This window comes from Danio rerio, chromosome 1, assembly GCF_052040795.2.
Source record: "Danio rerio strain M-AB ecotype USA chromosome 1, GRCz13ab, whole genome shotgun sequence".
Taxonomy (NCBI): domain Eukaryota; kingdom Metazoa; phylum Chordata; class Actinopteri; order Cypriniformes; family Danionidae; genus Danio; species Danio rerio.
Window position 1 is genome coordinate 9,164,443 of NC_141021.1, and position 22,854 is coordinate 9,187,296.

A 22,854-nucleotide genomic window follows, 5' to 3' on the forward strand; every position below is an offset into this window, starting at 1 on the left:
TATTGGAGGTCACAGGTATTAATTTTGTGGTGCCTGTATGTATTTTTGACTGATTTTATGAATTATAGAGGACCACAGATTCAGTTCAGGTGACCGATTATGCCTCTTTTTACAAGATGTAAAATAAGACTGTGATGTCCCTAAAGTGTGTATGTGAAGTTTCAGCTCAAAATACCATGCAAATAATGCTTTATAACTCTCTAAAACTGCCCCCTTCAGGTTTTTATCCTAATTGTGCCGTTTTGGTGACTGTCACTTTAAATTCAAATGAGATTGTGCTCTTTTTAAAAGAAGGGTGGAGCCTGTAAATGCCTGATCAGAAAAGTGGCAGATTCAAAAACAAGACTAATGCAAATGAGGGGGATACCATCACTAATGGGTGGGGCTTTCCCATACAAAGGAAGAATGGCAAAGTATTTCTGCAGACTGTTTTTATCAAGTGTGGGTATAAGAAATGGAATCAATTCGTTTTTACCATTATAAGCTGGTTATATTTACAGACTGTGGCCAACTTAGTTTAAACTCCTTAAACTCCTTATAAAAGGGATTTCTTTTGCATATAAAGCCCCCTTTAATGTTCTAATGAAGACTAGTCACCAACACATTAAAGTCTGAGGGTCTTATCATACACCCGGAGCGATAAGGTGCAAGATGTGCATGGCGTGATTTCTTGCTATTTTCAGCCCAGCGCAACTCAAATTTTCACGTTTTGCGTCACGTTGTTTCAATAGCAAATCCATTTGCACCACTGTGTAGACTCATGGGTGTGCTGGTCTCTAAAGGAGGTGTGTTAAGGCGCATAGTTGGCATGTTGTTATTTTATTCATTCATTTTCATGTCGGCTTAGTCCCCTTATTAAACCAGGGTCGCCACAGCGGAATGAACCAACAACTTATCCAGCACAGAACACAGAAACGCCAACTGAGCCGAGGTTCGAACCAGCGACCCAGCGACCTTCTTGCTGTGAGGCGACAGCATTACCTACTGCTTCGCCCTATGTTGTTATTTTGATTAACTAAATTTGACCGTGCCATTGACCAACTAAAAGCTGCTGTAACGTTCAGTGCAGAGCGCGTTAGTTATGCACCAATGCAGGTCCAGACAATTACACATTGCACATACTTAAACCACTACTTCCATGCCTTCTTTGCCTCAGGGGTGCTTTTTTCAGTGTATTTATGACAATTTGTATAGTGTTATTATTAGTAGTAGTATTATTTATTATATACATATTTATATTTGTTTTAATAAAAACAAGCTTAGATTTGTCCACCTTTTGGGTTTTGGAGAAGTCTGCATCACCATAAGGGGCAAAAGAATAGGATGTCTGTTTGGATATGACTCTGTTTATTTGACCACATTTCATTATGTTCATTCGTTTGCTAGAAATTAGAACTGAATTTAGAAATAGTTTTAAAAACAAATCTTTGAGCTTAAACTAAATTAAATATGTAGGCCTGGGTTGTTTAAACTCGCTCCTGGAGGGACGGTGTAGTGCAGATTTTAGTTCCAACTTGCCTAAACACACCTGCAAGGATGTTTTTAGAAAGCCTATAAAGAGCTTGATTAGCTAGCCCTTGTCTGATTGGGGTTGGAGCTAAAATCTGCAGGACACCGACCCTCCAGGAGCGAGTTTGGACACCCCTGATTTAGGCTAATGGATGTCTCCAGTGGAGTGAGTTTCCACCGTTTCTTTATCCATGAAAGTAAAGGAGTAAAGTAAAGAGTAAAGGTAAAGTAAAGAGAAAGTAAAGAGGACGAATGGAGGAGGCTCATTCTTTATCCTTGTGCTGCAGATGGTCTGTTTAACTGTTTTCTCATTAGAGTTCAGTTTTTCCTCTTACAAAGTCCACCATGTAAATAGCAAATGCAGCATGGTGCAACACAACTGACTCTTAAAGGGAATGGGAGATAAGACTCTGATTGGTTTAATGCACATTATGTTCAAAACACACCCATAACTCATTAAGAGAATAAGCACAACACTGTTGGACCATGTGCCGTTGCGCAAACTGTATTTTTTTATCCTTAAAATAGCAAAAGTGGATTCGGACACAACCTTTATGCTTTTGCACCATGCACTTTAGACTTTGCATCTAGATCGTCAAAAAAGAGCTCTAGAAGTACTATTCGTTGGGTGAACTTTCCCTTTAAAGTAGCAAAACGCACCAGTAAATCTATAAACATGTTCACTAATGCAAGATTTAAAATTTACTCATAAAAATAACAAAATGACATATTTCTGAAAATTACAAATGTAGTGCTTGTGAAATGTATAATCTCAACATAAATATCAAGCATTTGTAGCTACACAAAAAACATTACAACTATTAACCAAACACTTTCTATATTCATAATACATTAAATATTAGTTTTCAAGAAGTAAACCAAAAATAAATACACACTTTAAAAGATTCTGTTACATCCAGTTACCGTTACGAGTTTTATGATTGTAAAGGCCATACAAATTTAAGTACTTGTTTATACACTTCAGCAGTTCAAGAAATTAAGATTGCGCACTTTTTATGTTTGTGTGTGCGTTTGACTTGACTTAACAATCTGCCCCTGATCCACTATTAGCCCTGATTACATGACAAAAGCTCAAGTTATCGATAGTGTTCAAGTTTATTACCAATGTTAAACAGTTATTCAAATATGCATGGCCTAGGAAAACATAACACAAATAGAATAAATAAGAAACTGTGACGGTATCAGCCAGTGAGAGCAACCCTGAGAGCAAAAGCTTTGGCTGATCAGTGATCAGATGGCTAATTTACAAACCTTGACTGCTAGTAAACAGACAGTAAAAGTAAAATAGTAAAATCAAGCTATCCTGAAAGTGTGCTATCAATATCTATCATAATTAACTCATTCAAAACTTTATATTGTCAACATTTACACCCTCATTTAGTTCCAAACCTGTATTACTTTCTTTCTTACATTGGACACAAAAAATAGATGATTTATTGTTGCATTTCATGAGTTCACACTGAGCTGATGATTGATTATAAAGCTTGTTTGGCATGCTGTCATAAGATCCTCGAGCGCGGGGCTCCCTGCCGCTTGCAGGGCGAGAGGGGAGTTTGAGCTCAGGTAGATCTCGAGAATTCCCTTGCTGTAGTAGCTAATAAACAGATAGTGATTGCTCTTAAGAGATAAATACTTACTAGGTACATTTCTATGGTGCCGGATTAGTCAATTAACTTAAGTTGCATGTTTTTGGACGGTGGGAGGAATCCGGGGGAAACCCATGTGAGCACGGGGAGAACATTTAAACTCCGCACAGAAACGTCGGCTGGCTTGTTAGGCACTAGAACCAGTGACGTTCTTGCTGTGAGGCAACAGTGCTAACCAATGGGCCACCATTCCAGCGACCTAGGAAAGGAGGAGGAATAGGGGTGGAAGGTGGGATTTTTCAAATGAAGATGCCTGTTATATGGAACTTAGGGTCAGCCATTGTACACTCTATTTACAAATTATTTGGTGGATGCATGACAATTGTTGCACCTGTTGTTGTGGCTCCATGTATTATTTATGTACTTCAGTAAGAATATCTATTATTTATTATCTGGTAAATGAGGTATGCATGACACCCACTTCATCTGCTTTTATTAAATAGATTTTTATGATGAAGAGATATGCTTTGATGTATATATATATATATATATATATATATATATATATATATATATATATATATATATATATATATATATATATATATATATATATATATATATATATATATATATATGTTTCAGGTATGTTAATTATGTCACAGAGTTTTATTAGCCAATGTCATGTACAGGTTAAGAACATTTTTAGAAAAATGCCATTTTGATACATATTTTGCCTTTAATTGTGTCTTATTGGGTAAATACAGTATAAGCAGTGAGAGGTTTTAACTTCAATCTATAATCATGCTTAAAAAAAACCCTAGCGGTTTTAAATTTAGTGTAAATAGCAGTGAAATATTTTACATATAAAACTAGAAACATACAGGTTTGGAACTTAACGGGCGTAAAGTATTATTTTTTTTAAGGTAAACTGTTTCTTTAATACAGAAGTTTGTTTCTAACACTGAATTTAAAGAAGTGAACTGCACTGTAAAAAGTGAAAACTTAATTCATGTTGGTGTAACAGGCTGAAGTAATTTAAGTTCCCACTTAATTTATTACGGTTTTTAAAACTATTTGTAATACGCAGCCTGATCTCACGAGAAAAGTATCTATTTTATGTTTTGTCAGTTTAGTGGCTAATTCGTACGAGTTCAATCCTATGAAAGTGTACGATTTTTAAAAGGAGCCGTGGCGCCCAACCCTGCCACTAAAACCAACCGTCATTGGGGGATAAGCAGATCGTACTAAAAGGAGCAATGAGATCATTTGATTTAAAACAAATTAGCCACTAAATCAAAAGGTTTCGAATTGCTGTGAGATTGCGTTGTAATATGGCATACAGCAGCTGTAATTATAAATAAAATTAACTAAAAAAAATTTATAAACAGAAACACTTTTATTTTCATATTTTCACTAGATGTTGATGCAGTAAAACTATTTGAAAAACTCCAAAAAAAAAAAAAAAAAATAGTCACACTTTACCATAAGGTTAAATTAATGTTAGTTATTGAATTTACGAACATGAACAAACAATGAACACATTTATTACAGTATTAAGGATTTATTAACTATTAAGGATAGTTAACATTACTTAATGAAAATACAGTTGTTCATTGTTAGTTTATGTTAAGGCAAAGTGCATAAACTAATGTTAACAAGCATGAATGTGGATTTCAAGAATGCATGAGTAAATGTTGACCTAAGATTCATAAGTGCTGTACAAGTGCTGTTCATGCTTAGTTCTTATTAGCAAACAATAACTAATAAAACCTTATTGTAAAATGGGACAAAAAAAAAATTTTAGTTGAAAAAAAAAATAGTTGAAGTAAGAATTATTAGCCCCCTGTTTATTTTTCCCCCAAGTTCTGTTAAACAGAGATTTTTTAAACGCATTTCTAAACATAATAGTTTTAATAACTCATTTCTAACAACTGATTTATTTTATCTTTGTCATGATGACAGTAAATAATATTTGACTAGATATTTTTCAAGACACTTCTAAACAGCTTAAAGTGACAAATTTAAAGGCCTAACTAGGTTAATTAGGTAAACTAGGCAGGTTAGGGTAATTAGACAAGTTACTGTATAACAATGGATTATTCTGTAGACTACTGAAAATAAATATAGCTTAAAGGGGCTAAAAAAATTAACTTAAAATAGTTGTTAAAAAATTTAAAACTGCTTTTATTCTAGCCGAAATAAAACAAATAAGACTTTCTCCGGAAGAAAAAATATTATTATACATACTGTGAAAATTTCCATGCTCTGTTAAACATCATTTGGGAAATATTTAAAAAAAGAAAAAACAAATCAAAGGGGAGCTAAAAATTCTGACTTAAACTATATATATATATATATATATATATATATATATATATATATATATATATACACACACACATAATACAAAAGAAAAGAAGCAAAGAAGCCCCTCGTTTAAATAGCAGACTGTAAAAAGTAAGCTAGCTTAACTCTCTAATGTACTTTCTATAATTAAATTCAAAAATACATTTACCTAAAAGAAAAACCTAAAAATAGTTGTTAAGCTATGGAATGAAGTGACCCGTCCAGTCATGTTTGTCCCTGGACACTGTCTTTAAGCACTTGTGGCATTTTCCAAAGACATGACACATCCAAAAACAAGTACCAGACTAGCATAACACTAGAAGCATGAAGAACTGATACTGCGCACAGTAATACGGAATGTACTTTCATAACAGAAATACGATTATCTCCACAATGGCAGTGGCAGAATGTCTCAGTTTAAAAACACTACAGGAACACCTTAAAACTGTAGTCAAGTAGTTACTATCCAGGATGAGTGTGTTTACAAAAGATCTGGCAGTGATTTTACATTTGGAAAAAAAAAAAGAAAATTGTAAACCTTTACACAATGCGTCCATAGACTGGATCCTTTATCAGTCTCAGGATAGCACACGGCTTCAGGTCCAAAATGCCTGCAGTCTCACAAAGGCTAGTTGTAATTTCTGTGCTAGTTAAAGACCTATTAATGAGCGACAAGAATTAAATCAGTCAAGCTGTTGGCTAGCAAAAAACACAACAGAAAGAAAAAACAATGTAATACTGCGTATGCGTTAGATAGTAGTATGTTAGCACTTAAGTGGTATTCATATAAATAAATTTATATATTGAAATGATTTTGTGGTTAGGTGCATGCACATGTGTGTCACCGGGCCGTACTGGTTGGTTGATTGACAGGTGTGTACAGGTACTTCCAGATGGCATAGTAATGGATGCCAGCTCCCATTGCAACAAACAGGTGCCATATAGCGTGAGCAAAGGGAACAATTCCATCACTTTTGAAGAACGCCATGCCCAGCACATAACATCCGCCACCTAGCAGAAGCTCACACAGACCTGACCTGTCTGCCTGTAACGGAAACACAAAGCAGTTCAGTCAGTTATCGATATACATGTGTAAATATAATATACATAGTGGGACTTGTGGAGCTGCGCATCGATGCATGTGCTCTTCAGTGTTTGGACTTTCAGCAGTGCAAATTTAACCACATTGAACTGAACTAAACTGAACTGTAAACTGGACTGAGACCGTTTAAATGTTCTAAAACTTCTATGTTAAGCTGCTTTGACACAATCTACATTGTAAAAGTGCTACAGAAATAAAGATGAATTGAAAATTGAACAGTCTGTCAATGAAATTTTAATTGATATTAATTTTCTTACCATAGAGAGGATGACAAGAGCAGGAAAAACCCCCATTGCTATGTAACAGATCAGCTCGACAACTTTAAACCTGTCACAAAGACACACACACACACACACACACACAAAACACACAGCACAGAAAATGCCATATGTGTTTCTTAAAAGTAAATAAATACTTTCTGTGGTTTGCCATTAAAACAAAATATGATTCCACACAGTTTTTAGGTGTCTATGTAGGGTTGACACCCAGTGGTTGGACTAGGTATTGCATTTCCGGATCAAAACAAACGCAAGCGCAGGTTGCCAAATAGAGTATATGCCAAGCTAGTGTTTCTCCCCATACTAATAAACTTTCGGTGACCTGTTATTGTGAGTTTTTTTTCCATTTTACATGGTTCCTGTTACAGCATTGATGATGTAATGTAATTAAAATACAATCAGTTAAACAGACTTTGGCATTCAATTAGTTCAGGGGTGGCCAACCCTGTTCCTGGAGAGCCACCTTCCTGCAGATTGCAGTTGCAACCCATATCTAACACTTATCAAATTATCAAATTAACTAAAAATATTATCTTAAACTTTTTATAGCTAAAATTTTTTTTTTAACCTGATTATCTTTAGAAAAAAGGAGTAACAAAAAACACTTTCATGGTGTATTGTGGTATTTTTTTTACAGTGTAAACACCTTACTTGCATTTAAAATGCTTTATATGCATATATTACCACTTTTTAAAATTGTTGAATCTCTGCATTAAATTAAGTGCAAGACAGTTTAATAGGCAAGATTAAACATTTGGGAATCAGCATCTAAAGTTAGTAAGAAACAAGACCTGGATTTCATATAGCATATATGAAGCACAGTGGTATAAAGTTTTTCTTGCTGAAATTTAAAGAAAAAAGAAAGAAAAAAATGAACAGGTTGTTGAAAACAAGCTCACTTTTCATGGAAGAAGAAGACATAAGCAGTTCCTCCAGAGGCCATCACCCAGACAACCCAACGCATGTGGGCGGCCCATGGACCCAGATCCCGCAGCGTGAGCCTGCCATAAATCCATCAGATGCTTAATTAATACTACTTTGAACATTAAAATATATGTGAAAGTCTCACAGATTTATCCTCAGGGAATGTAAATTCTAAATATGCTGTAACGCTGTGTGGCTAAAGATGTCTGCCAAGTGAATAAATTGTATAAAAGGTACAACCAAAATTCAGAACTCAAGGCTAAACAACTGTGCTTAAAGAAGGTGGCAAAAGAAAACCCAAAAACACTAAATAAATTTTTTTTTTTTTTTTACTTTAATAATTATTTACAATGTCTATTAACTTTCATTCACTTAGAATTTTAAGCACATAGGAATATTACTGCACTTCAAATTTGGGTAACATCTGGGAAAAAAAAACAAGTTCACATTTTAATATTACAATATTTATGGACATTTTACATAATATGTTTAAAAGGACCAGCAATTCTAAAAATAATTTGGACTGCCATGAAATTTCAAATCCACTCAATTCAATAAGAAACAAAATGCTGTACATTTAAGCAACAAAACCTTTTTACAGAAATATTGGTCCTCCAATAAAAACACAATTCCCGATTCATACATCTTGAACTGTGTCTGAAATTGCATATTGTGTGGTAGAGGTACTAGATTTAGCTTGAAATAGATTTTCGAAAAAAGTTTAATCTATAAACTATGGATGTGTAGTTTTAATTACTTTACTTGTTTTTTTTTACTTAAATTATACTTTGGGTTTATACTGCGTTTCACCAAATATACAGTATGCAAATAGGAACGAACAGGCATGTTTAAACCTTTGCTCTTTACATTCTTATCCTTCACCACCCTAACAACTATAACTGTGTCCATTTATGATAGCCGCCAATCTCTAAAGCAGACTGAAAACTCCATTCTCAAAGTTCTTCACATTTCAACATTCATACATATTGCTCACCAAGGTGTGTAGGATGCTGCAATGAAGAAATAGATCACCATCCTGTCGCACATGTGGAAACAGTGCTCGACTGACCTAAAAGTAAAGTAAAGACTTGTTAGAGCTCATTTCTCAAAAACATACAGTCACTTTTGCCTGGGAAAAAAAAAAAATCTATATAGTTTATAATAGTTAAACAATGTGGTCAAAGTTGATATTGTGACTTTATTATATTATATTATATTATATTATATTATATTATATTATATTATATTATGTTATATTATATTATATTATATTATATTATATTATATTATATTATATTATATTATATTATATTATATTATATTATATTATATTATATTAAGGCGAGGCAGTGGCCAGTAGGTAGTGCTGTTGCCTCACAGCAAAAAGGTCGCTGGGTCGCTAGTTTGAACCTCAGCTCAGTTGGCGTTTCTGTGTGGAGTTTGCATGTTCTCCCTGCCTTCGCGTGGGTTTCCTCCGGGTGCTCCGGTTTCCCCCACAGTCCAAAGACATGCGGTACAGGTGAATTGGGTAGGCTAAATTGTCCGTAGTGTATGAGTGTGTGTGTGAATGTGTGTTTGGATGTTTCCCAGAGATGGGTTGCGGCTGGAAGGGCATCCGCTGCGTAAAAACTTGCTGGATAAGTTGGCGGTTCAATCTGCTGTGGCGACCCCGGATTAATAAAGGGACTAAGCCGACAAGAAAATGAATGAATAAATGAATATATTATATTATATTATATTATATTATATTATATTATATTTTATTATATTATATTATATTATATTATATTATATTATATTATATTATATTATATTATATTATATTATATTTTATTATATTATATTATATTTTATTTTATTATATTTTATTATATTATATTATATTGCATAGTATTGTATCATATTTTATTATATCAAGCTGAAGCTCAATAGTTTTATGATACAACAGAGGTACGAGGCTGTTACAAACTTTTACAAATATTTTTCATTGTCTTTCAATATGCCCCACTGTGACAAACCAAAACTACACAAACTCAAATGTCAGTTCAATTCAATTCTGCTTTAGTGAAACACATAATTTTATCTAATAAAACTAAAGGCATATTGCAACCCATCAGTCAAACATTCATGTCAAGTAGTATCTGGATTCACAGTACTCAAGCTTTATGAATTTTTAAAAAAATGGATCTGGCTCATATGAAAGCTTTACCGAAGATGGCTCTTTTTCCAGGAGACGGTGTGGAAAACTGTGGATATGATGAACAGGCTTGATAGTCCTGCCCCATAAAGCCATGCTGAAATCTCCTCCCAGTGGTCATCAGATAAGAAGTACAGTAAGATCCCACCCACAATGCTGGGAATGATCCAGAGCTGAAGGGGAAATCAGTCATAGATCATGATGTCAAATGTGGATGTCATATTTATTTTTAATACGCATCTATTATTAAACAACAGTTCATCTAAAAATGAAAGTTTAATTTAAAGGGATAGTTCAACAGAAAGAGAATTCTGTTATTATTTACTCACTTAAAATAATGCAGGGTTCTACATTTATCTTCATTTATGATGTCCCAACACAAAGCAATTAACAAATTTAAATGGATTGAACATGAAACAGTTATTCTCAGTCAAGAATTAAGTTGTTTTACTTCATTTTAAATAAGAAGACTGAACAAGTGACAGAAACATTTTATGAATGCTAAGTCTGCACCTTTTTTTACATTTTTACATTTGTTTTGAAGCTTTCTGTTGAACACAAAAGAAGATATATTGGAAAATGTCAACATCTTGTTTTGAGTAACAGATAGAAGAAATTCATAAGTTAAGAACAACTTTAGTGTGAGTAAATAATGAAGGACTTCCATTTTGAAAATCGATTTGAGTTGGCACAACGTAAAGGAATTAAGTTACCTTATTCATTTTTACTAATTTAAGTGGACTGAAAATAAAACAAATAAGTCGCCCCTCTAAAAAATCTAAAGAATTGTGTTGTTTCAGCTTAATTTAAATAAGTAGTTTAAACAAACAGCAAATGTCATTGAGTAAGAGCATATTTTCTCTTTTTTTTGGTGAACTATCCCATAAAAACAGTAAACACACAACTTACAGCATGTGTGGCACAGTTAGCAGCGTGCTCATATTCCGTGGGCTGATATCTCTTATTATAAGGTGCACGATTGTTCATAAACCTAAAATTAAAAAAAAAGGTTGAAAGTAAAGAATAAAGTGAAGCTACACTCTCAGAAATAAAGGTGCGCGAGCTGTCACTGGGGAGGTACCTTTTTAAAAGATACACATTTGTACCTAAATAGGTCCATATTAATGCAATAAATTGTAGGTACTATACTTTGAGTACCAATATGGACCCTTCAAGTATAAATGTGTACCTTTTGAAAATTTACCACCCCAGTGACAGCTTATGTACCTTTATTTCTGAGAGTGTATTTACTCACAAACAAACAAACAAACAAAAATCATGCTTAATATACAATTACATTTTTGTGTGTGTTAAAAGAAGTCTAATAGATGTCTAATGGAGATTTAAATATAGAATTCTTGGCTAAAACAAGGCTAAATTTGGGCTTGCAGTGAAAATGTAATAGATGTATAAGAATGGCTCAAAATTTACAGTAGTTAAATTTTAACTGACAGCCCAGATTTAGCCCCCTTTTAGCTCAAATGTTAAGACGTCTCCCAGCAAGCATTTTTTTGCTTTTAAAAGAAGTCTAATAGAGGTCTAACAGACGTCTAAACATAGTCAGCTTTGTTAAAGCAAGGCTAAATTTGAGCTGTCAGTGAACATCTAATAGACATCAAAGAAAAGGCCAAAACTAGACTAGGCAAATACCAAAAAATGAACGACTACCTGTGTGAAGTCTGTCTAATCTGTATTTGATGACTAGTTTTAATCTAATCTTAGATGTCTATTACAGTTATAGTGACAGCCCAGATTTAGCCCCCTTTTAGCTCAAATGTTAAGACGTCTCCCAGCAAGCATTTTTAGTTTTTAAAAAAAGTCTAATAGAGGTCTAATAGATGTCTAAACATAGACAGCTTTGTTAAAACAAGGCTAAATTTAAGCCGTCACTGAACATCTAATAGACATTAAAGAAAAGCCCAAAACTAGACTAGTCAAATACAAAAAAAAGAAATAAATAAAAAAACAATGAATGACTACATATGTGAAGCCTGTCTAATCTATATTTGATGACAAGTCTAGTTTTGGTCTATTCTTAGTTATTATATTTTCTTAGTTATTATAATTATATTCTTAGCCTATTATATTTTCAATCACAACCCATATTTAGCCCAGTTTTAGCCAAGATGTTTAGATGCCTCTCAGCAAATATTTTTTGTTTTTAATTAGGTCTAATAGACATGTAAAGAAAGATGGCTTCGTTAAAACCAGGCAGACATCGAAGAAAAGCCCAAAACTATTGTCATCAAATACAAAAAAATAACGTATAATAACATATAACATATGTGAAGTCTGTCTAATCTGTATTTGATGACTAGTTTAGTTTTGGTCTATTCTTAGATGTCTATTATATTTTCACTGACAGCCCAGATTTAGCCCTGTTTTAGCCAAGATGTTTAGATGTCTCACAGTAAGCAAGTCTAATAGATGTTATAACATACACGGCTTTATTAAAACAAGGCTGAATTTGAGCTGTCTGGAAACTTCAAATAGACATCGAAGAAAAGCCCAAAACTAGACTAGTCATCAAATAAATAAATAAAAAATAATAATAATAACCTTAAATTCTCACAGAGTTTAAATGTAGCCTTGCTTTAACAAATACATCTACGTCTAGATGTCTTTTAGACGTCTAAACACAAAATTGCTTGGTGGGCTATTAGACACAACATTGCTTTGTGGGATGTTTTGCATAGCTAATCAATTCAGCAAATCAACACACACGCTAATCTGTACTTATTTTGTTTTATTTTTATTCTTAAAAAGCATTTCACTCCCTTTGATAACAATGCAGTTCATGCTTGAACATTATGAGAAGACAAATCTGCTATTTTCAATACAAATTACAAAAAAACTGATATGACATGGCCATTTTAATCCATCAAATATATGCATGATTGTGTTTTAATGTAATTACTGATTATACTTTCCTCATAAGTCTAACAATCATGTGACCTGTAATATTTTTCAGTTGGTGGCAGCTGATAACCAAAGAGAACCACAGCAGAGGAGTCTTTCATCCTTTCCACACATCCCTGCACACTGCTGATGTCACCGTTGGCATGGAAACATCAGACTGTGACGGAAAAGGAATGAGGATGTGTGTGGTTTCTGTTTTACCCCAAACGTGACACTTTTGAATGTGAGACTACTGTAAATACTCCACATTACTGTTTTTGGTGGTAAACAGAACAACTTAATAATCTTAAAGTGATGCAGAGGTGAACATTATGTGCCAGTTTAGAAGTGGAAATGTTGAACTGTGCATTACTGAGAGAATGAATAATTTTTTATAATGCTATTCTCTCACATAAGAGGGCTTAAATAAAAAGAATCAGAATAGAAAAATTAACGGTGTTTATTTATAGTTATTTATTAACACCATTACATTTACATAATTCATATAAACTGCACTTTAGTCCAACAAAGTTGATATAATATATTATAGTGATGTTATTTACAACATTCAGTTCAAAGCATATGCTATAACCAGTGGCGAACTTAACCAATAAGCGAGGTAATCAGCCACATAGGGGCCCAGGAAATTAGGGATGCCCCGAACGCCAAGAATCCTACATTAATCATATACAGTAGCTCTTATATAAATATTCTATGTTGTTAAATCTGTCTATAACCATTAAAATTAACACTATTACTTCTTTTCAAAACCTAGAGGCCCCCATGAATAGTGGAACGTTCCTTCCGTACTGAACATAAACATATTGAAGTCTAACACAAATGGCTAATTAACTGTATAGTTTGTGTACTTTTTTTTTTGTAAATTTATTTTATTTACATTAAAAAGATAAAAGCTTCCACTTAAAATATATCTTTAACATGCAGTTTATTTACATAAACTAATATAGAGGAAAAAAATTCTATAGAGAAAATGTTTGGAGTTAAAATGTTACAGCCCCCTATTCACTAAGTCCACCCCTGGCTATAACCCACATCTGTCCCAATTTCTATAGTTAGTAGCCTAAATAACATGGCCTAAATCTGTGGTATTCTCTATATTAGTCACTGGTTCAGACATCATCACCTTGGAATTAAGGTTCCATCTGCACTCTCAATGATTTTGAGATTATGAGCTTTAAAGTTTTTGTATTCCATAGCAAACAGTATGAGTGTAACATTATTATTTTATATAAAAAAATGAATAAAAAGTGTTAAAATGTAAATTTATTTAAAAAAAAACAATGTAAAAAGTTGCCAATTAATAATAATGTCAATAACTCCATTTTGACAAACGTCAGATAGAACCTTATAATTCTAAGGTGACGGTTTACTACAAATCCCCCTAAAATAAATTAATCTTTTTGTATGGATATCTATTTTATATGGAACACTGTAGTGTAAAATTGAATATATAGCCTAATACAATAATTTAATAAGTCAGACCTCGGTTATTTAAATGAACACAATCACAAACATTGTATTCACATTCTATTTTAACACAAACACAATCTAAACCTTTTAGAAATTGAAGTTTACACAATATACAAATTTAATTGCAACCATAAACCAATGTTTATAGAATTTAAATCAAATATTCAGATAAAAAAGGCCAAAGAAGCATAACGATGTTAACTTAAAAGCCTAATAAGAGGCAGCCAGACATCAGCATCACTCAGAATGTCTCTTCCCATTAGCACTTGCTATCAAGCACATCCGCACGGATCCATGGATAACCCAATCTGATCCAGATGTCAGCTGTTCGTGCGTTAATGCATCTACCGAGCCCCTGAGATATCTACAGCATGTTCCCAGTGTAGATTTCAATCGAATTCGAGCAATAAATTCAGCTTTTACAAAAACACCACCACTCCCATCAACATCAGTCAGCCAGCGCGTAAATCCGTCAAGGAAACATCGCGGTTTTTATAACGAACACTCGTTTATAAAGGAAAATCCCCCTCATAAACACTGAATAGAGTTGACAGTTTGAACATTAAAGATTTAAATGCACGACGCAAACACATTAACGCCATTCTGTGTTGCGTGGGTGTCACAAAAGCGACATTGTTTATAACGCCTTACTGGCTCCATTCAAAACTCAATTTACATCAACACATCTCCCCCCGGTTTATCTCCCACATTTACTTACCTTACAAGTTTCATTTAAACGCGTGCAATAAAACAGTTCGACGAGTCTAGATGAAAACGTCGGGAAAATGCAGCTTTTGGAGCTTATTGTAGTCGTCTATGAGCGACTGACTGATGTATTAAATGCACAAGCTCTGGAACATCATCCGAGTGATGAACCACACAGCGGAGCGATCATTACGAGCAATAATCCGGAAGTGGAGCGCATGTAACGGGTCTCCCTGCAGTCAGAAACGTCTGGAGTGGATCATCCGTGTAGGATGGAGGACGGTTTATATTATGCTTTAAAAACAGCAGGCACTAGACATATGCAAACTGAGGTATTAAATAAGACTTCTACTAAACTAGACTTAACTCCAATTCTGAAATCAGGACAAACGCGGATTCAATTTGCTAGAGCTTCCATTTTAAAAATCGACTGCTTAACACTATAGAAAAATGAATTTGTAATGATATTAAACCACCAGTTATCACTTGGGCACAAACTAGTGATATTTTCAGGTTTACTTGCCACCAACCTGATTTCAACAAGTAGGACATATTCCTAGAGTAGCATCCATGTTCATACTTTAACAATCCAATCAGAATTAGAAGATACATTTAGGGTTTAAGTTAAGGCTAGGTTTGATTTACGCACATATGCTTAATCCAACTATTATTCACCTTTGGTTTTGGAAGTTTCTTACACTTATTTAAGTTGAGGATAGGGAATAGCTATAGATTACTTTTTCCAGGATCAGACAATAATTAAGGATCACATCATATTTTACAAAATTATGACATGGCCTACAGCTCAATATATCATACAAACCACCAGATACTCAACTGCTTTATAGAAATACGATGCATATTTGGCAACAGCTTCTATTAACAAGCATCAACTCAAACAACATGTGGTTAAAAATGAATAAATATTTTCCAACATTGGCATTTGTGGAAAAACAGGACTTCATATTCCAAACTGCAGACCTCCAGACTGACTTTTTGGTCTTCCCACATCTGCAAATAAAAAGACAAGTATATTGAGTTTGTGCCGGAGTCGAAACCAAAACGAAGCATTTCTTTAAAAGAGCTCAGGGAGAGAGTTTACAATCAGAACCAATAATCATGGATCAGCTTAGCAAACGGTTTCTCATCACTGCAATGTGCTACAATTATCAAGGTAAGAACAGTCTCACTACAATAAGTCAGTGATGCTTATGACTGGATAGAAAAATGGCACAAAATGAGCTGGAAGTCTCTCACCTCTTGCAAAACACTTTCCAGTTGGGAACTTCAGATTAATCCATGAAAACTGCTGGAAAAAGTATTATATTGGTTATAAAGCCCATATTAATATTGGGGAGGGAAAAAAAAAAAAAAAAACATCCGAACACTAGTTCTCACATTTCACTTAAGTTAATTAACTTTGTAGTCACTTGACAATTTTGGACTGTGGGGAGGGCTTTACTTGCATGTTGATATAAGTTTCTCCCTTGGAAATACTAAAACTCTACAAACCACATAAGCTTTCTCCAAGTTACAATCATAGGCAACTACCTTACAGATATTCCCAATATTAATAATAATAATACAAAATGTTATCACCATAGTTTAATTGGTAAAACCTGAACTGTGGTCAATAAATAACAAATTAACCAAGACATCATAAAGGTTTACAGCAACAAAATGGTTAAATTTATTAAGGCATCTCCAAAATCATTCCAAGCCCAAAATGTGAGAACTCTAAACCAAGCATTAATCTAAAGAGCCTCAGACTTAAGTTTATAATCAGATGCTGAAATACAGCTTTCATACGAGGTGTCAGAAAAAGTTAATGGAAGTCATCAGCGGCTCACACATTTATTTCATCACAAGACCAGATTTGTGGTCCAAGCTCAGTTCACTTACCATCAACTCGTGTTCAATTTGATTTGTGACATGCATAAGCAAGCGTTGAACAAGTACAAATGACAATGGAGCAAATCCTTCAAGAAATTCTGCACTTTTATCAATGAGAACTGCTGGAAAGTGGAAACAAACAAACATCAGCTACAAGTATATTAAATGGAAAAGACATACAGTTCTACATTAAGTCGATGGACAAACTTAAATTTAGTCACTTGTTTACTAAATTTGAGGGTGTAAATTTTGAAGGGATGCATTTATATTTAAAACTGAAGGGAATTCTCACTAATAGTGCCTTGAAGATAAAGCCAATTTACTTGGACATTCCATTTTTTTCAATCCAAACTTAAGCGGAGGTAAAAAAAAAAAAAAAAAAAAAAAAAAGCTAAATACACCGTACATTATAGCAACCACAAGTTAGCAATGGTTTACAATACCAACACCACTAACAATAATATTCCTAAAAAAATTATGACTGACAAATAAACCTAATGTTAAATTTCAAGGACTGAAAACAGTGATAATACACCAAGCTTTAAGCTAAAGAGCCTCAGACTAAACTTAATAATCAGTTGCTGAATTACAGCGTTCATACGAGGTGTCAGAAAAAGTAAACTGAAGTCATCAGCGGCTCTCACATTTATTTTATCACATGACCAGATTTGTGGTCCAAGCTCAGTTCACTTACCGCCAACCCTTCATGTCCTGTTTGATTTAAGAGATGCAAATGCAGATGTTGAACATGTGCAAATGACAATGGTGCAAATCCTCCAAGGCATTTTTCTGCACTTGCATCAATGAGAACTGCTGGAATGTGGAAAAAAAATCTGACATTAGTTACAAGTTTGTTAAAGAAAAAGAAAATTCATAGAAAAAAAAAATCGATTGATACTTAAATTTATAATAACTGGCTTGCTAAATTTGAGGGTGCAATTTTTGAAGGGGTGGATTTAAATGTAAATCTGATGGAAATTCTTAAACTTAAATATTAGGTTTTATTTTTATTTAATACAAACTTTAAAAAGGTGGAGATCTAAAATAATAGTCTACATTAATAGTAACAAGTTAACCATAGTTTAAAATACAAACACTTTAATGAAATTACTACAACATGGCTGATTGACAAATAAAACAACTGTTAAACTGAACCAAAATAGTGAGAATCTCAAGCTTTGAAAACTAAAGAGCCTCAGACTTAAGTTTATAATCAGCTGCTGAATAACAGCGTTCATACGAGGTGTCAGAAAAAGTAAATTGAAGTCATCATCGGCTCATAATAACGTTTAACAGGACACATTACATGATTAGCTAACGTTACTTGTCCAACCTCAGTTCACTTACCGAAAGCTCGTCGCGTTCAATGTTGGACAAACTACAATGGCGAAAATCATCCAGGGCCATGTTTCCATGCGCTTCCTCCATCATGAGACGGACTGCAAACGAATATGGAGAAATGCGGAAATTAGTTTCAAGTCTACTACACTTAAGACGTATATTAAACTGTAACTTTGTTATGTACTCCCAAATCTTCAACCGGTTTTAATATAGGGGGTAGGATTTAACGTATTCTTTAATAAGTTTAATGAAAAAATATATTTTAAAACATATATTATAATAACGTTACTTACATGTTTGCACACAAAAAGCGCCGTTCCGATAAGAGAATCATCTTATCCCACAACACCAACATCGCCGTACAAAGAGGGAGAAACAACCTTGTGGCCTGGCTTTTATAAGCGGTCTTCTTTGCTCCATCCACCAGGGTATCAAACATCCGTTCAAAGTACACGCATCCCCTCTGCTGGCTGCATAGGCTCTGTGCAATAAAAATTTGGCCAACACAGCTGCAGTTAGGGTAATATAACAAGCCCCTCTATCTCTTTCTCGCTCCCTCTGAGTAGTTTAACTTGTTTTATTGACATGAAAATCATAACAATGTAATGGCAAAAAATGTAATGGCATGTTCACATTAGAATATATATATATATATATATATATATATATATATATATATATATATATATATATATAAGTTTTTTAGAATAACAATAATAAGGATAAAATGTTATTAAATTATATTATACTTTATATTTAATTCATGATTCAATAAAAACAATAACACACATATTATTATGATCAATAACAATAATATTAATGGTAATATTAATAATAATAACTGGCTAGTGACGCAGTTTCGCAGTAGGTAGGGCTGTCGCCTCACAGCAAGAAGGTTGCTGGTTCGAGCCTTGGCTGGGTCAGTTGGCGTTTCTGTGTGGAGTTTGCATGTTCTCCCTGCATTTGCGTAGGTTTCCTCTGGGTGCTCCAGTTTCCCCACCAGTCCAAAGATGTGGTACAGGTGAATTGGGTGGGTTAAATTGTCCGTAGTGAATGAGTGTGTGTGAGTGTGTATGAATGTTTCCCAGAGATGGGTTGCGGCTGGAAGGGCATCCGCTGCGTAAAACATATGCTGAATAAGTTGGCGGTTCATTCCACTGTGGCGACCCCAGATTAATAAAGGGACTAAACTGAAAAAAGAAAATGAATTATAATAAACTGTGCATTTAATTAATAATTTAATAGAAACAATAACAAATAATACACTCTCATTCAAACAAATACACTACGGACAATTTACCCAATTCACCTGTACCGCATGTCTTTGGACTGTGGGGGAAACCTGAGCACCCGGAGGAAACCCACGAGAATGCGAGGAAAACATGCAAACTCCACACAGAAACGCCAACTGACCCAGCCAAGGCTCAAACAAGCGATCCTCTTGCTGTGAGACGACAGCACTACCTACTGGGCCACCGCATATAATATCATTATTAATAATAAAATAATATTAAATTGTAATAAACTGTATGTTTATTTCAGGATTTAATAAAAAACAATAAAATATATTATTATTATTATTATTATTATTATTATTATTATTATTATTATTATTATTATTATTATTATTATTATCAGTAACAACAATAATATTAATATCATCATCATCCTCATCATCATCATCATTATTATTATTATATTATTATTATTATTATTATTAAAATAATATTAAATAAACTGTATATTTATTTTATCATTTAATAGAAACAATAACAAATATATTATTAATATCTGTTAAATAATAACAAATTGTATTATTATCAGTAACAATAAAATATACATGAAATCTATTTGTGAATAGATATGGTTATTTAAGCATTTTAGTTACTTATTTATATGTAAACTATGCACTGTAGACTGGTTATGTAATCATTTTCATGCATTTATTTATGACATCTTTTATATATACATTGCTGATTATTTAGATTTGTCACAATTATAACAAATGTTCTCAATTCTATCTATCTGGACCAATTTGTCAATGAAATTAATTACTGATGAAAAAGTTCACTTAGGCTCAGCACAAATAGGCAATAAATCCGACACATGCAAGATCAAATATTCTACCTGTGATTTTTTCTGCTGAGGGTTAGTCTTACTGTGCAAAGGTCTGTGTAAAATGTTTTGGGCTAATGGTTAGAGTTGGACTTGTGATCCAGTATTGCAAGTTTGAGTCCCACTGACGGATTGTAGATGGTGGGAGTGAATAACCAATCCTCTGGATCACCATACTTGGCCACATGACATAACTTTCCTTTCTCTATAATAATAGCAGGACACATTTATGCAAAAAAAAAAAAAAAAGATATATATATTTTTCCGCCTGGACAACTAGGTAGAATTTAGTGCTGGTTAGTGTCTTCTTATGGTTAGCATCAAAGAAGCATTAAAGAAATAAACAGATTATTGGTAAAATAACAAATATGCAAACAAACATGCATAGAGTTTAATGGGAAGGGACCTTAAGCATGGATACTCAGATGTAAAACTATAGCATGGATTGCACAATAATCTATATTGAATATTGTTGCTCATTTTTATGTGGTCTAAACCATGGAAAACAGCTTCTAAATTACACATTTAAGCACTTACCAAGCAGGAAAAGTTGTAATATTTGAACATTTATGGTATATTGAATATATTTGTTAAAACTTTGGGCAGTCTGTAGTACTCAAAAAGTCAGGTCTGACCAATTAGAACATTCAAAAACATGAAAGTGATCATTTTTTGTTTTGTTTGGTTCAGTGGCATTGTTTGCATTCTGCTTTCAAAGATGGCTGACTGATGCATAGTGAAAACTAGAGATCTATAGTTTAATTACATTCACTTGATCTTTATTCCTTTATAAAGCTTTCAGAGCAGCTTAACAAAAGTAGTAAATTTAAACTGCTTCAGTCCAGTTTTCAGAGTTTAAGTTCAGTTTAATATGTGCGTGTAAATTGTTTAAAATTTTATAGTTGAAGTCAGAATTATTAGCCCCCTTTGATTTTTTTTCTTTTTTAAATATTTCCCAAGTGGCGACGCAGTGACGCAGTAGGTAGTGCTGTCGCCTCACAGCAAGAAGGTCGCTGGTTCAGTTGGCGTTTCTGTGTGAAGTTTGCATGTTCTCTCTGCGTTTGCGTGGGTTTCCTTTGGGTGTTCTGGTTTCCCCCAAAGTCCAAAGACATGTGGTACAGGTGAATTAGGTAGGCTAAATTGTCCGTAGTGTGTGTGTGTGTGAATGTGTGTGTGGATGTTTCCCAGAGATGGGTTGCGGATGGAAGGGCATCTGCTGCGTAAAAACTTGCTGGACAAGTTGGCGGTTCATTCCGCTGTGGCTACCCCGGATTAATAAAGGGACTAAGCCGACAAGAAAATGAATGAATGAATTGAATGCTTGGAATTATGCTTATCAGCATATATAGACAATAAACATAAATGTAACTATTATTTAATTTTTTTACAAAGTATTCCTATGTGTGTGTTCTGGTTATTTGGCTTACAAGGACAAAATCGTATCGTGACATGGTTATGATAACCTATGCATTACACTGTTTATAAAAAGTATTGATTGTTAAAGATGCAATGTGTAAGAGTGAAACCCTGTGGTTGAAATAGGTAATGCACTTTTTCACTTCGCACACGGAATGCACATTTAAAAAGAGTTTTTCAGATAAACAGATATAATTTATTTATCATCTTTCTTAAATATATAAAACATATTATTTCTATGTTTATTTTTTATGATTTTCCATGGTATTTCTATGATTTAGAAGAGTCAGAAATGTACATTCAGCACCTTTTCATGTCACACTGAACTGAGCTAAACTGAACTGAACTTAAACACTAAAACCTGAACCACACTGTTCCAGTTACTGTGACCATTTATGTGAAGCTGCTTTGACACAATCTACATTGTAAAAGCGCTATACAAATAAAGCTGAATTGAATTGAATTTTAAGGTGGTTTACGAGGGCCTTAAAACTCAAAAAATGCATTTTTTTTTTGCTCGTTTAAACTATTGATTTAAAATCTTTGGGATTTCTTTGGGACAACTTACATTTTTATGCTTAATTTACACAAATTTGTTCAAAGTGTTAAGTTAACTTAATTCGTGTTGGGACAACGTGAATAAATTGTGTGGAACTTTTTTTTTGCATTTTTACAGTGTATCCTTGTAACTCGAAACGCTTACAAATCATACTTAATTGGGTTGTTTACTTTCAAATCTTGCCAGATGTTTCCTGTGACGGCTGGGCTCATATAGTGTAAGGAAATATACATTTTTTGCTGTATAAAATACACTAGGATTTGATTCTAAATCTTTGAATTTTAATCAAATTATATCTTACTACCCACCTTTCTTCTTTACTTTCTTGACTGGAGCACGTGGATGAAATCCAAGCAAACCCGCGGAGAACAGTTTGATACACTTTTTTTTATAGTAATCTGAGTGAATGAGGGAAGATTATGCATGCTGTATATGTCTCCAACTGTCATAACAAATTAAATGCAGATTAA

General features: G+C 33.6%; 1 protein-coding gene, 1 long non-coding RNA gene and 3 other non-coding genes across 6 annotated transcripts; all 5 read right to left on the minus strand.

Annotated features, from left to right (window-relative positions):
• Positions 1–5,251: 5,251 nt before the first annotated feature.
• On the minus strand, positions 5,252–15,224 carry LOC103909971 (monocyte to macrophage differentiation factor 2). 2 transcript variants are annotated; one of them, XM_087236681.1, is made up of 8 exons: positions 15,074–15,224; positions 10,876–10,957; positions 9,979–10,139; positions 8,764–8,838; positions 7,745–7,846; positions 6,825–6,894; positions 6,321–6,510; positions 5,252–6,123 (listed from the first exon to the last, which is right to left on the minus strand). In XM_087236681.1, exons 1-8 carry the CDS (start codon positions 15,085–15,087, stop codon positions 6,116–6,118), a joined length of 702 nt encoding a protein of 233 aa, XP_087092807.1. In that variant the 5' UTR covers positions 15,088–15,224; the 3' UTR covers positions 5,252–6,115. The 2 variants fall into 2 exon arrangements, with proteins under 2 accessions (XP_087092807.1, XP_087092806.1); XM_087236680.1 differs by lacking the exon at positions 5,252–6,123 and having other exon boundaries at positions 6,161–6,510.
• Positions 15,225–15,906: 682 nt separating this feature from the next.
• wu:fc47e11 lies at positions 15,907–18,663 on the minus strand. The gene is made up of 6 exons (NR_120315.1): positions 18,588–18,663; positions 18,301–18,392; positions 17,648–17,766; positions 16,963–17,075; positions 16,318–16,369; positions 15,907–16,071 (listed from the first exon to the last, which is right to left on the minus strand). It is a non-coding gene; the product is annotated as a wu:fc47e11 (long non-coding RNA).
• LOC137489740 (small nucleolar RNA SNORD60) lies at positions 16,820–16,907 on the minus strand. Its single transcript, XR_015477317.1, has one exon. It is a non-coding gene; the product is annotated as a small nucleolar RNA SNORD60 (small nucleolar RNA).
• Positions 17,505–17,592, minus strand: LOC137496065 (small nucleolar RNA SNORD60). Its single transcript, XR_015477319.1, has one exon. It is a non-coding gene; the product is annotated as a small nucleolar RNA SNORD60 (small nucleolar RNA).
• LOC137489738 (small nucleolar RNA SNORD60) lies at positions 18,144–18,231 on the minus strand. The gene has a single exon (XR_015477318.1). It is a non-coding gene; the product is annotated as a small nucleolar RNA SNORD60 (small nucleolar RNA).
• Positions 18,664–22,854: the final 4,191 nt, after the last annotated feature.

Coding starts and splice junctions, on each gene's coding strand:
- LOC103909971 (XM_087236680.1), bottom strand. Junction 8,839..9,978: donor TGGAAAAAGAGCCATCTTCG/GTAAAGCTTTCA, acceptor CTTTACTTTTAG/GTCAGTCGAGCACTGTTTCC. Junction 7,847..8,763: donor GCAGCATCCTACACACCTTG/GTGAGCAATATG, acceptor GATTTATGGCAG/GCTCACGCTGCGGGATCTGG.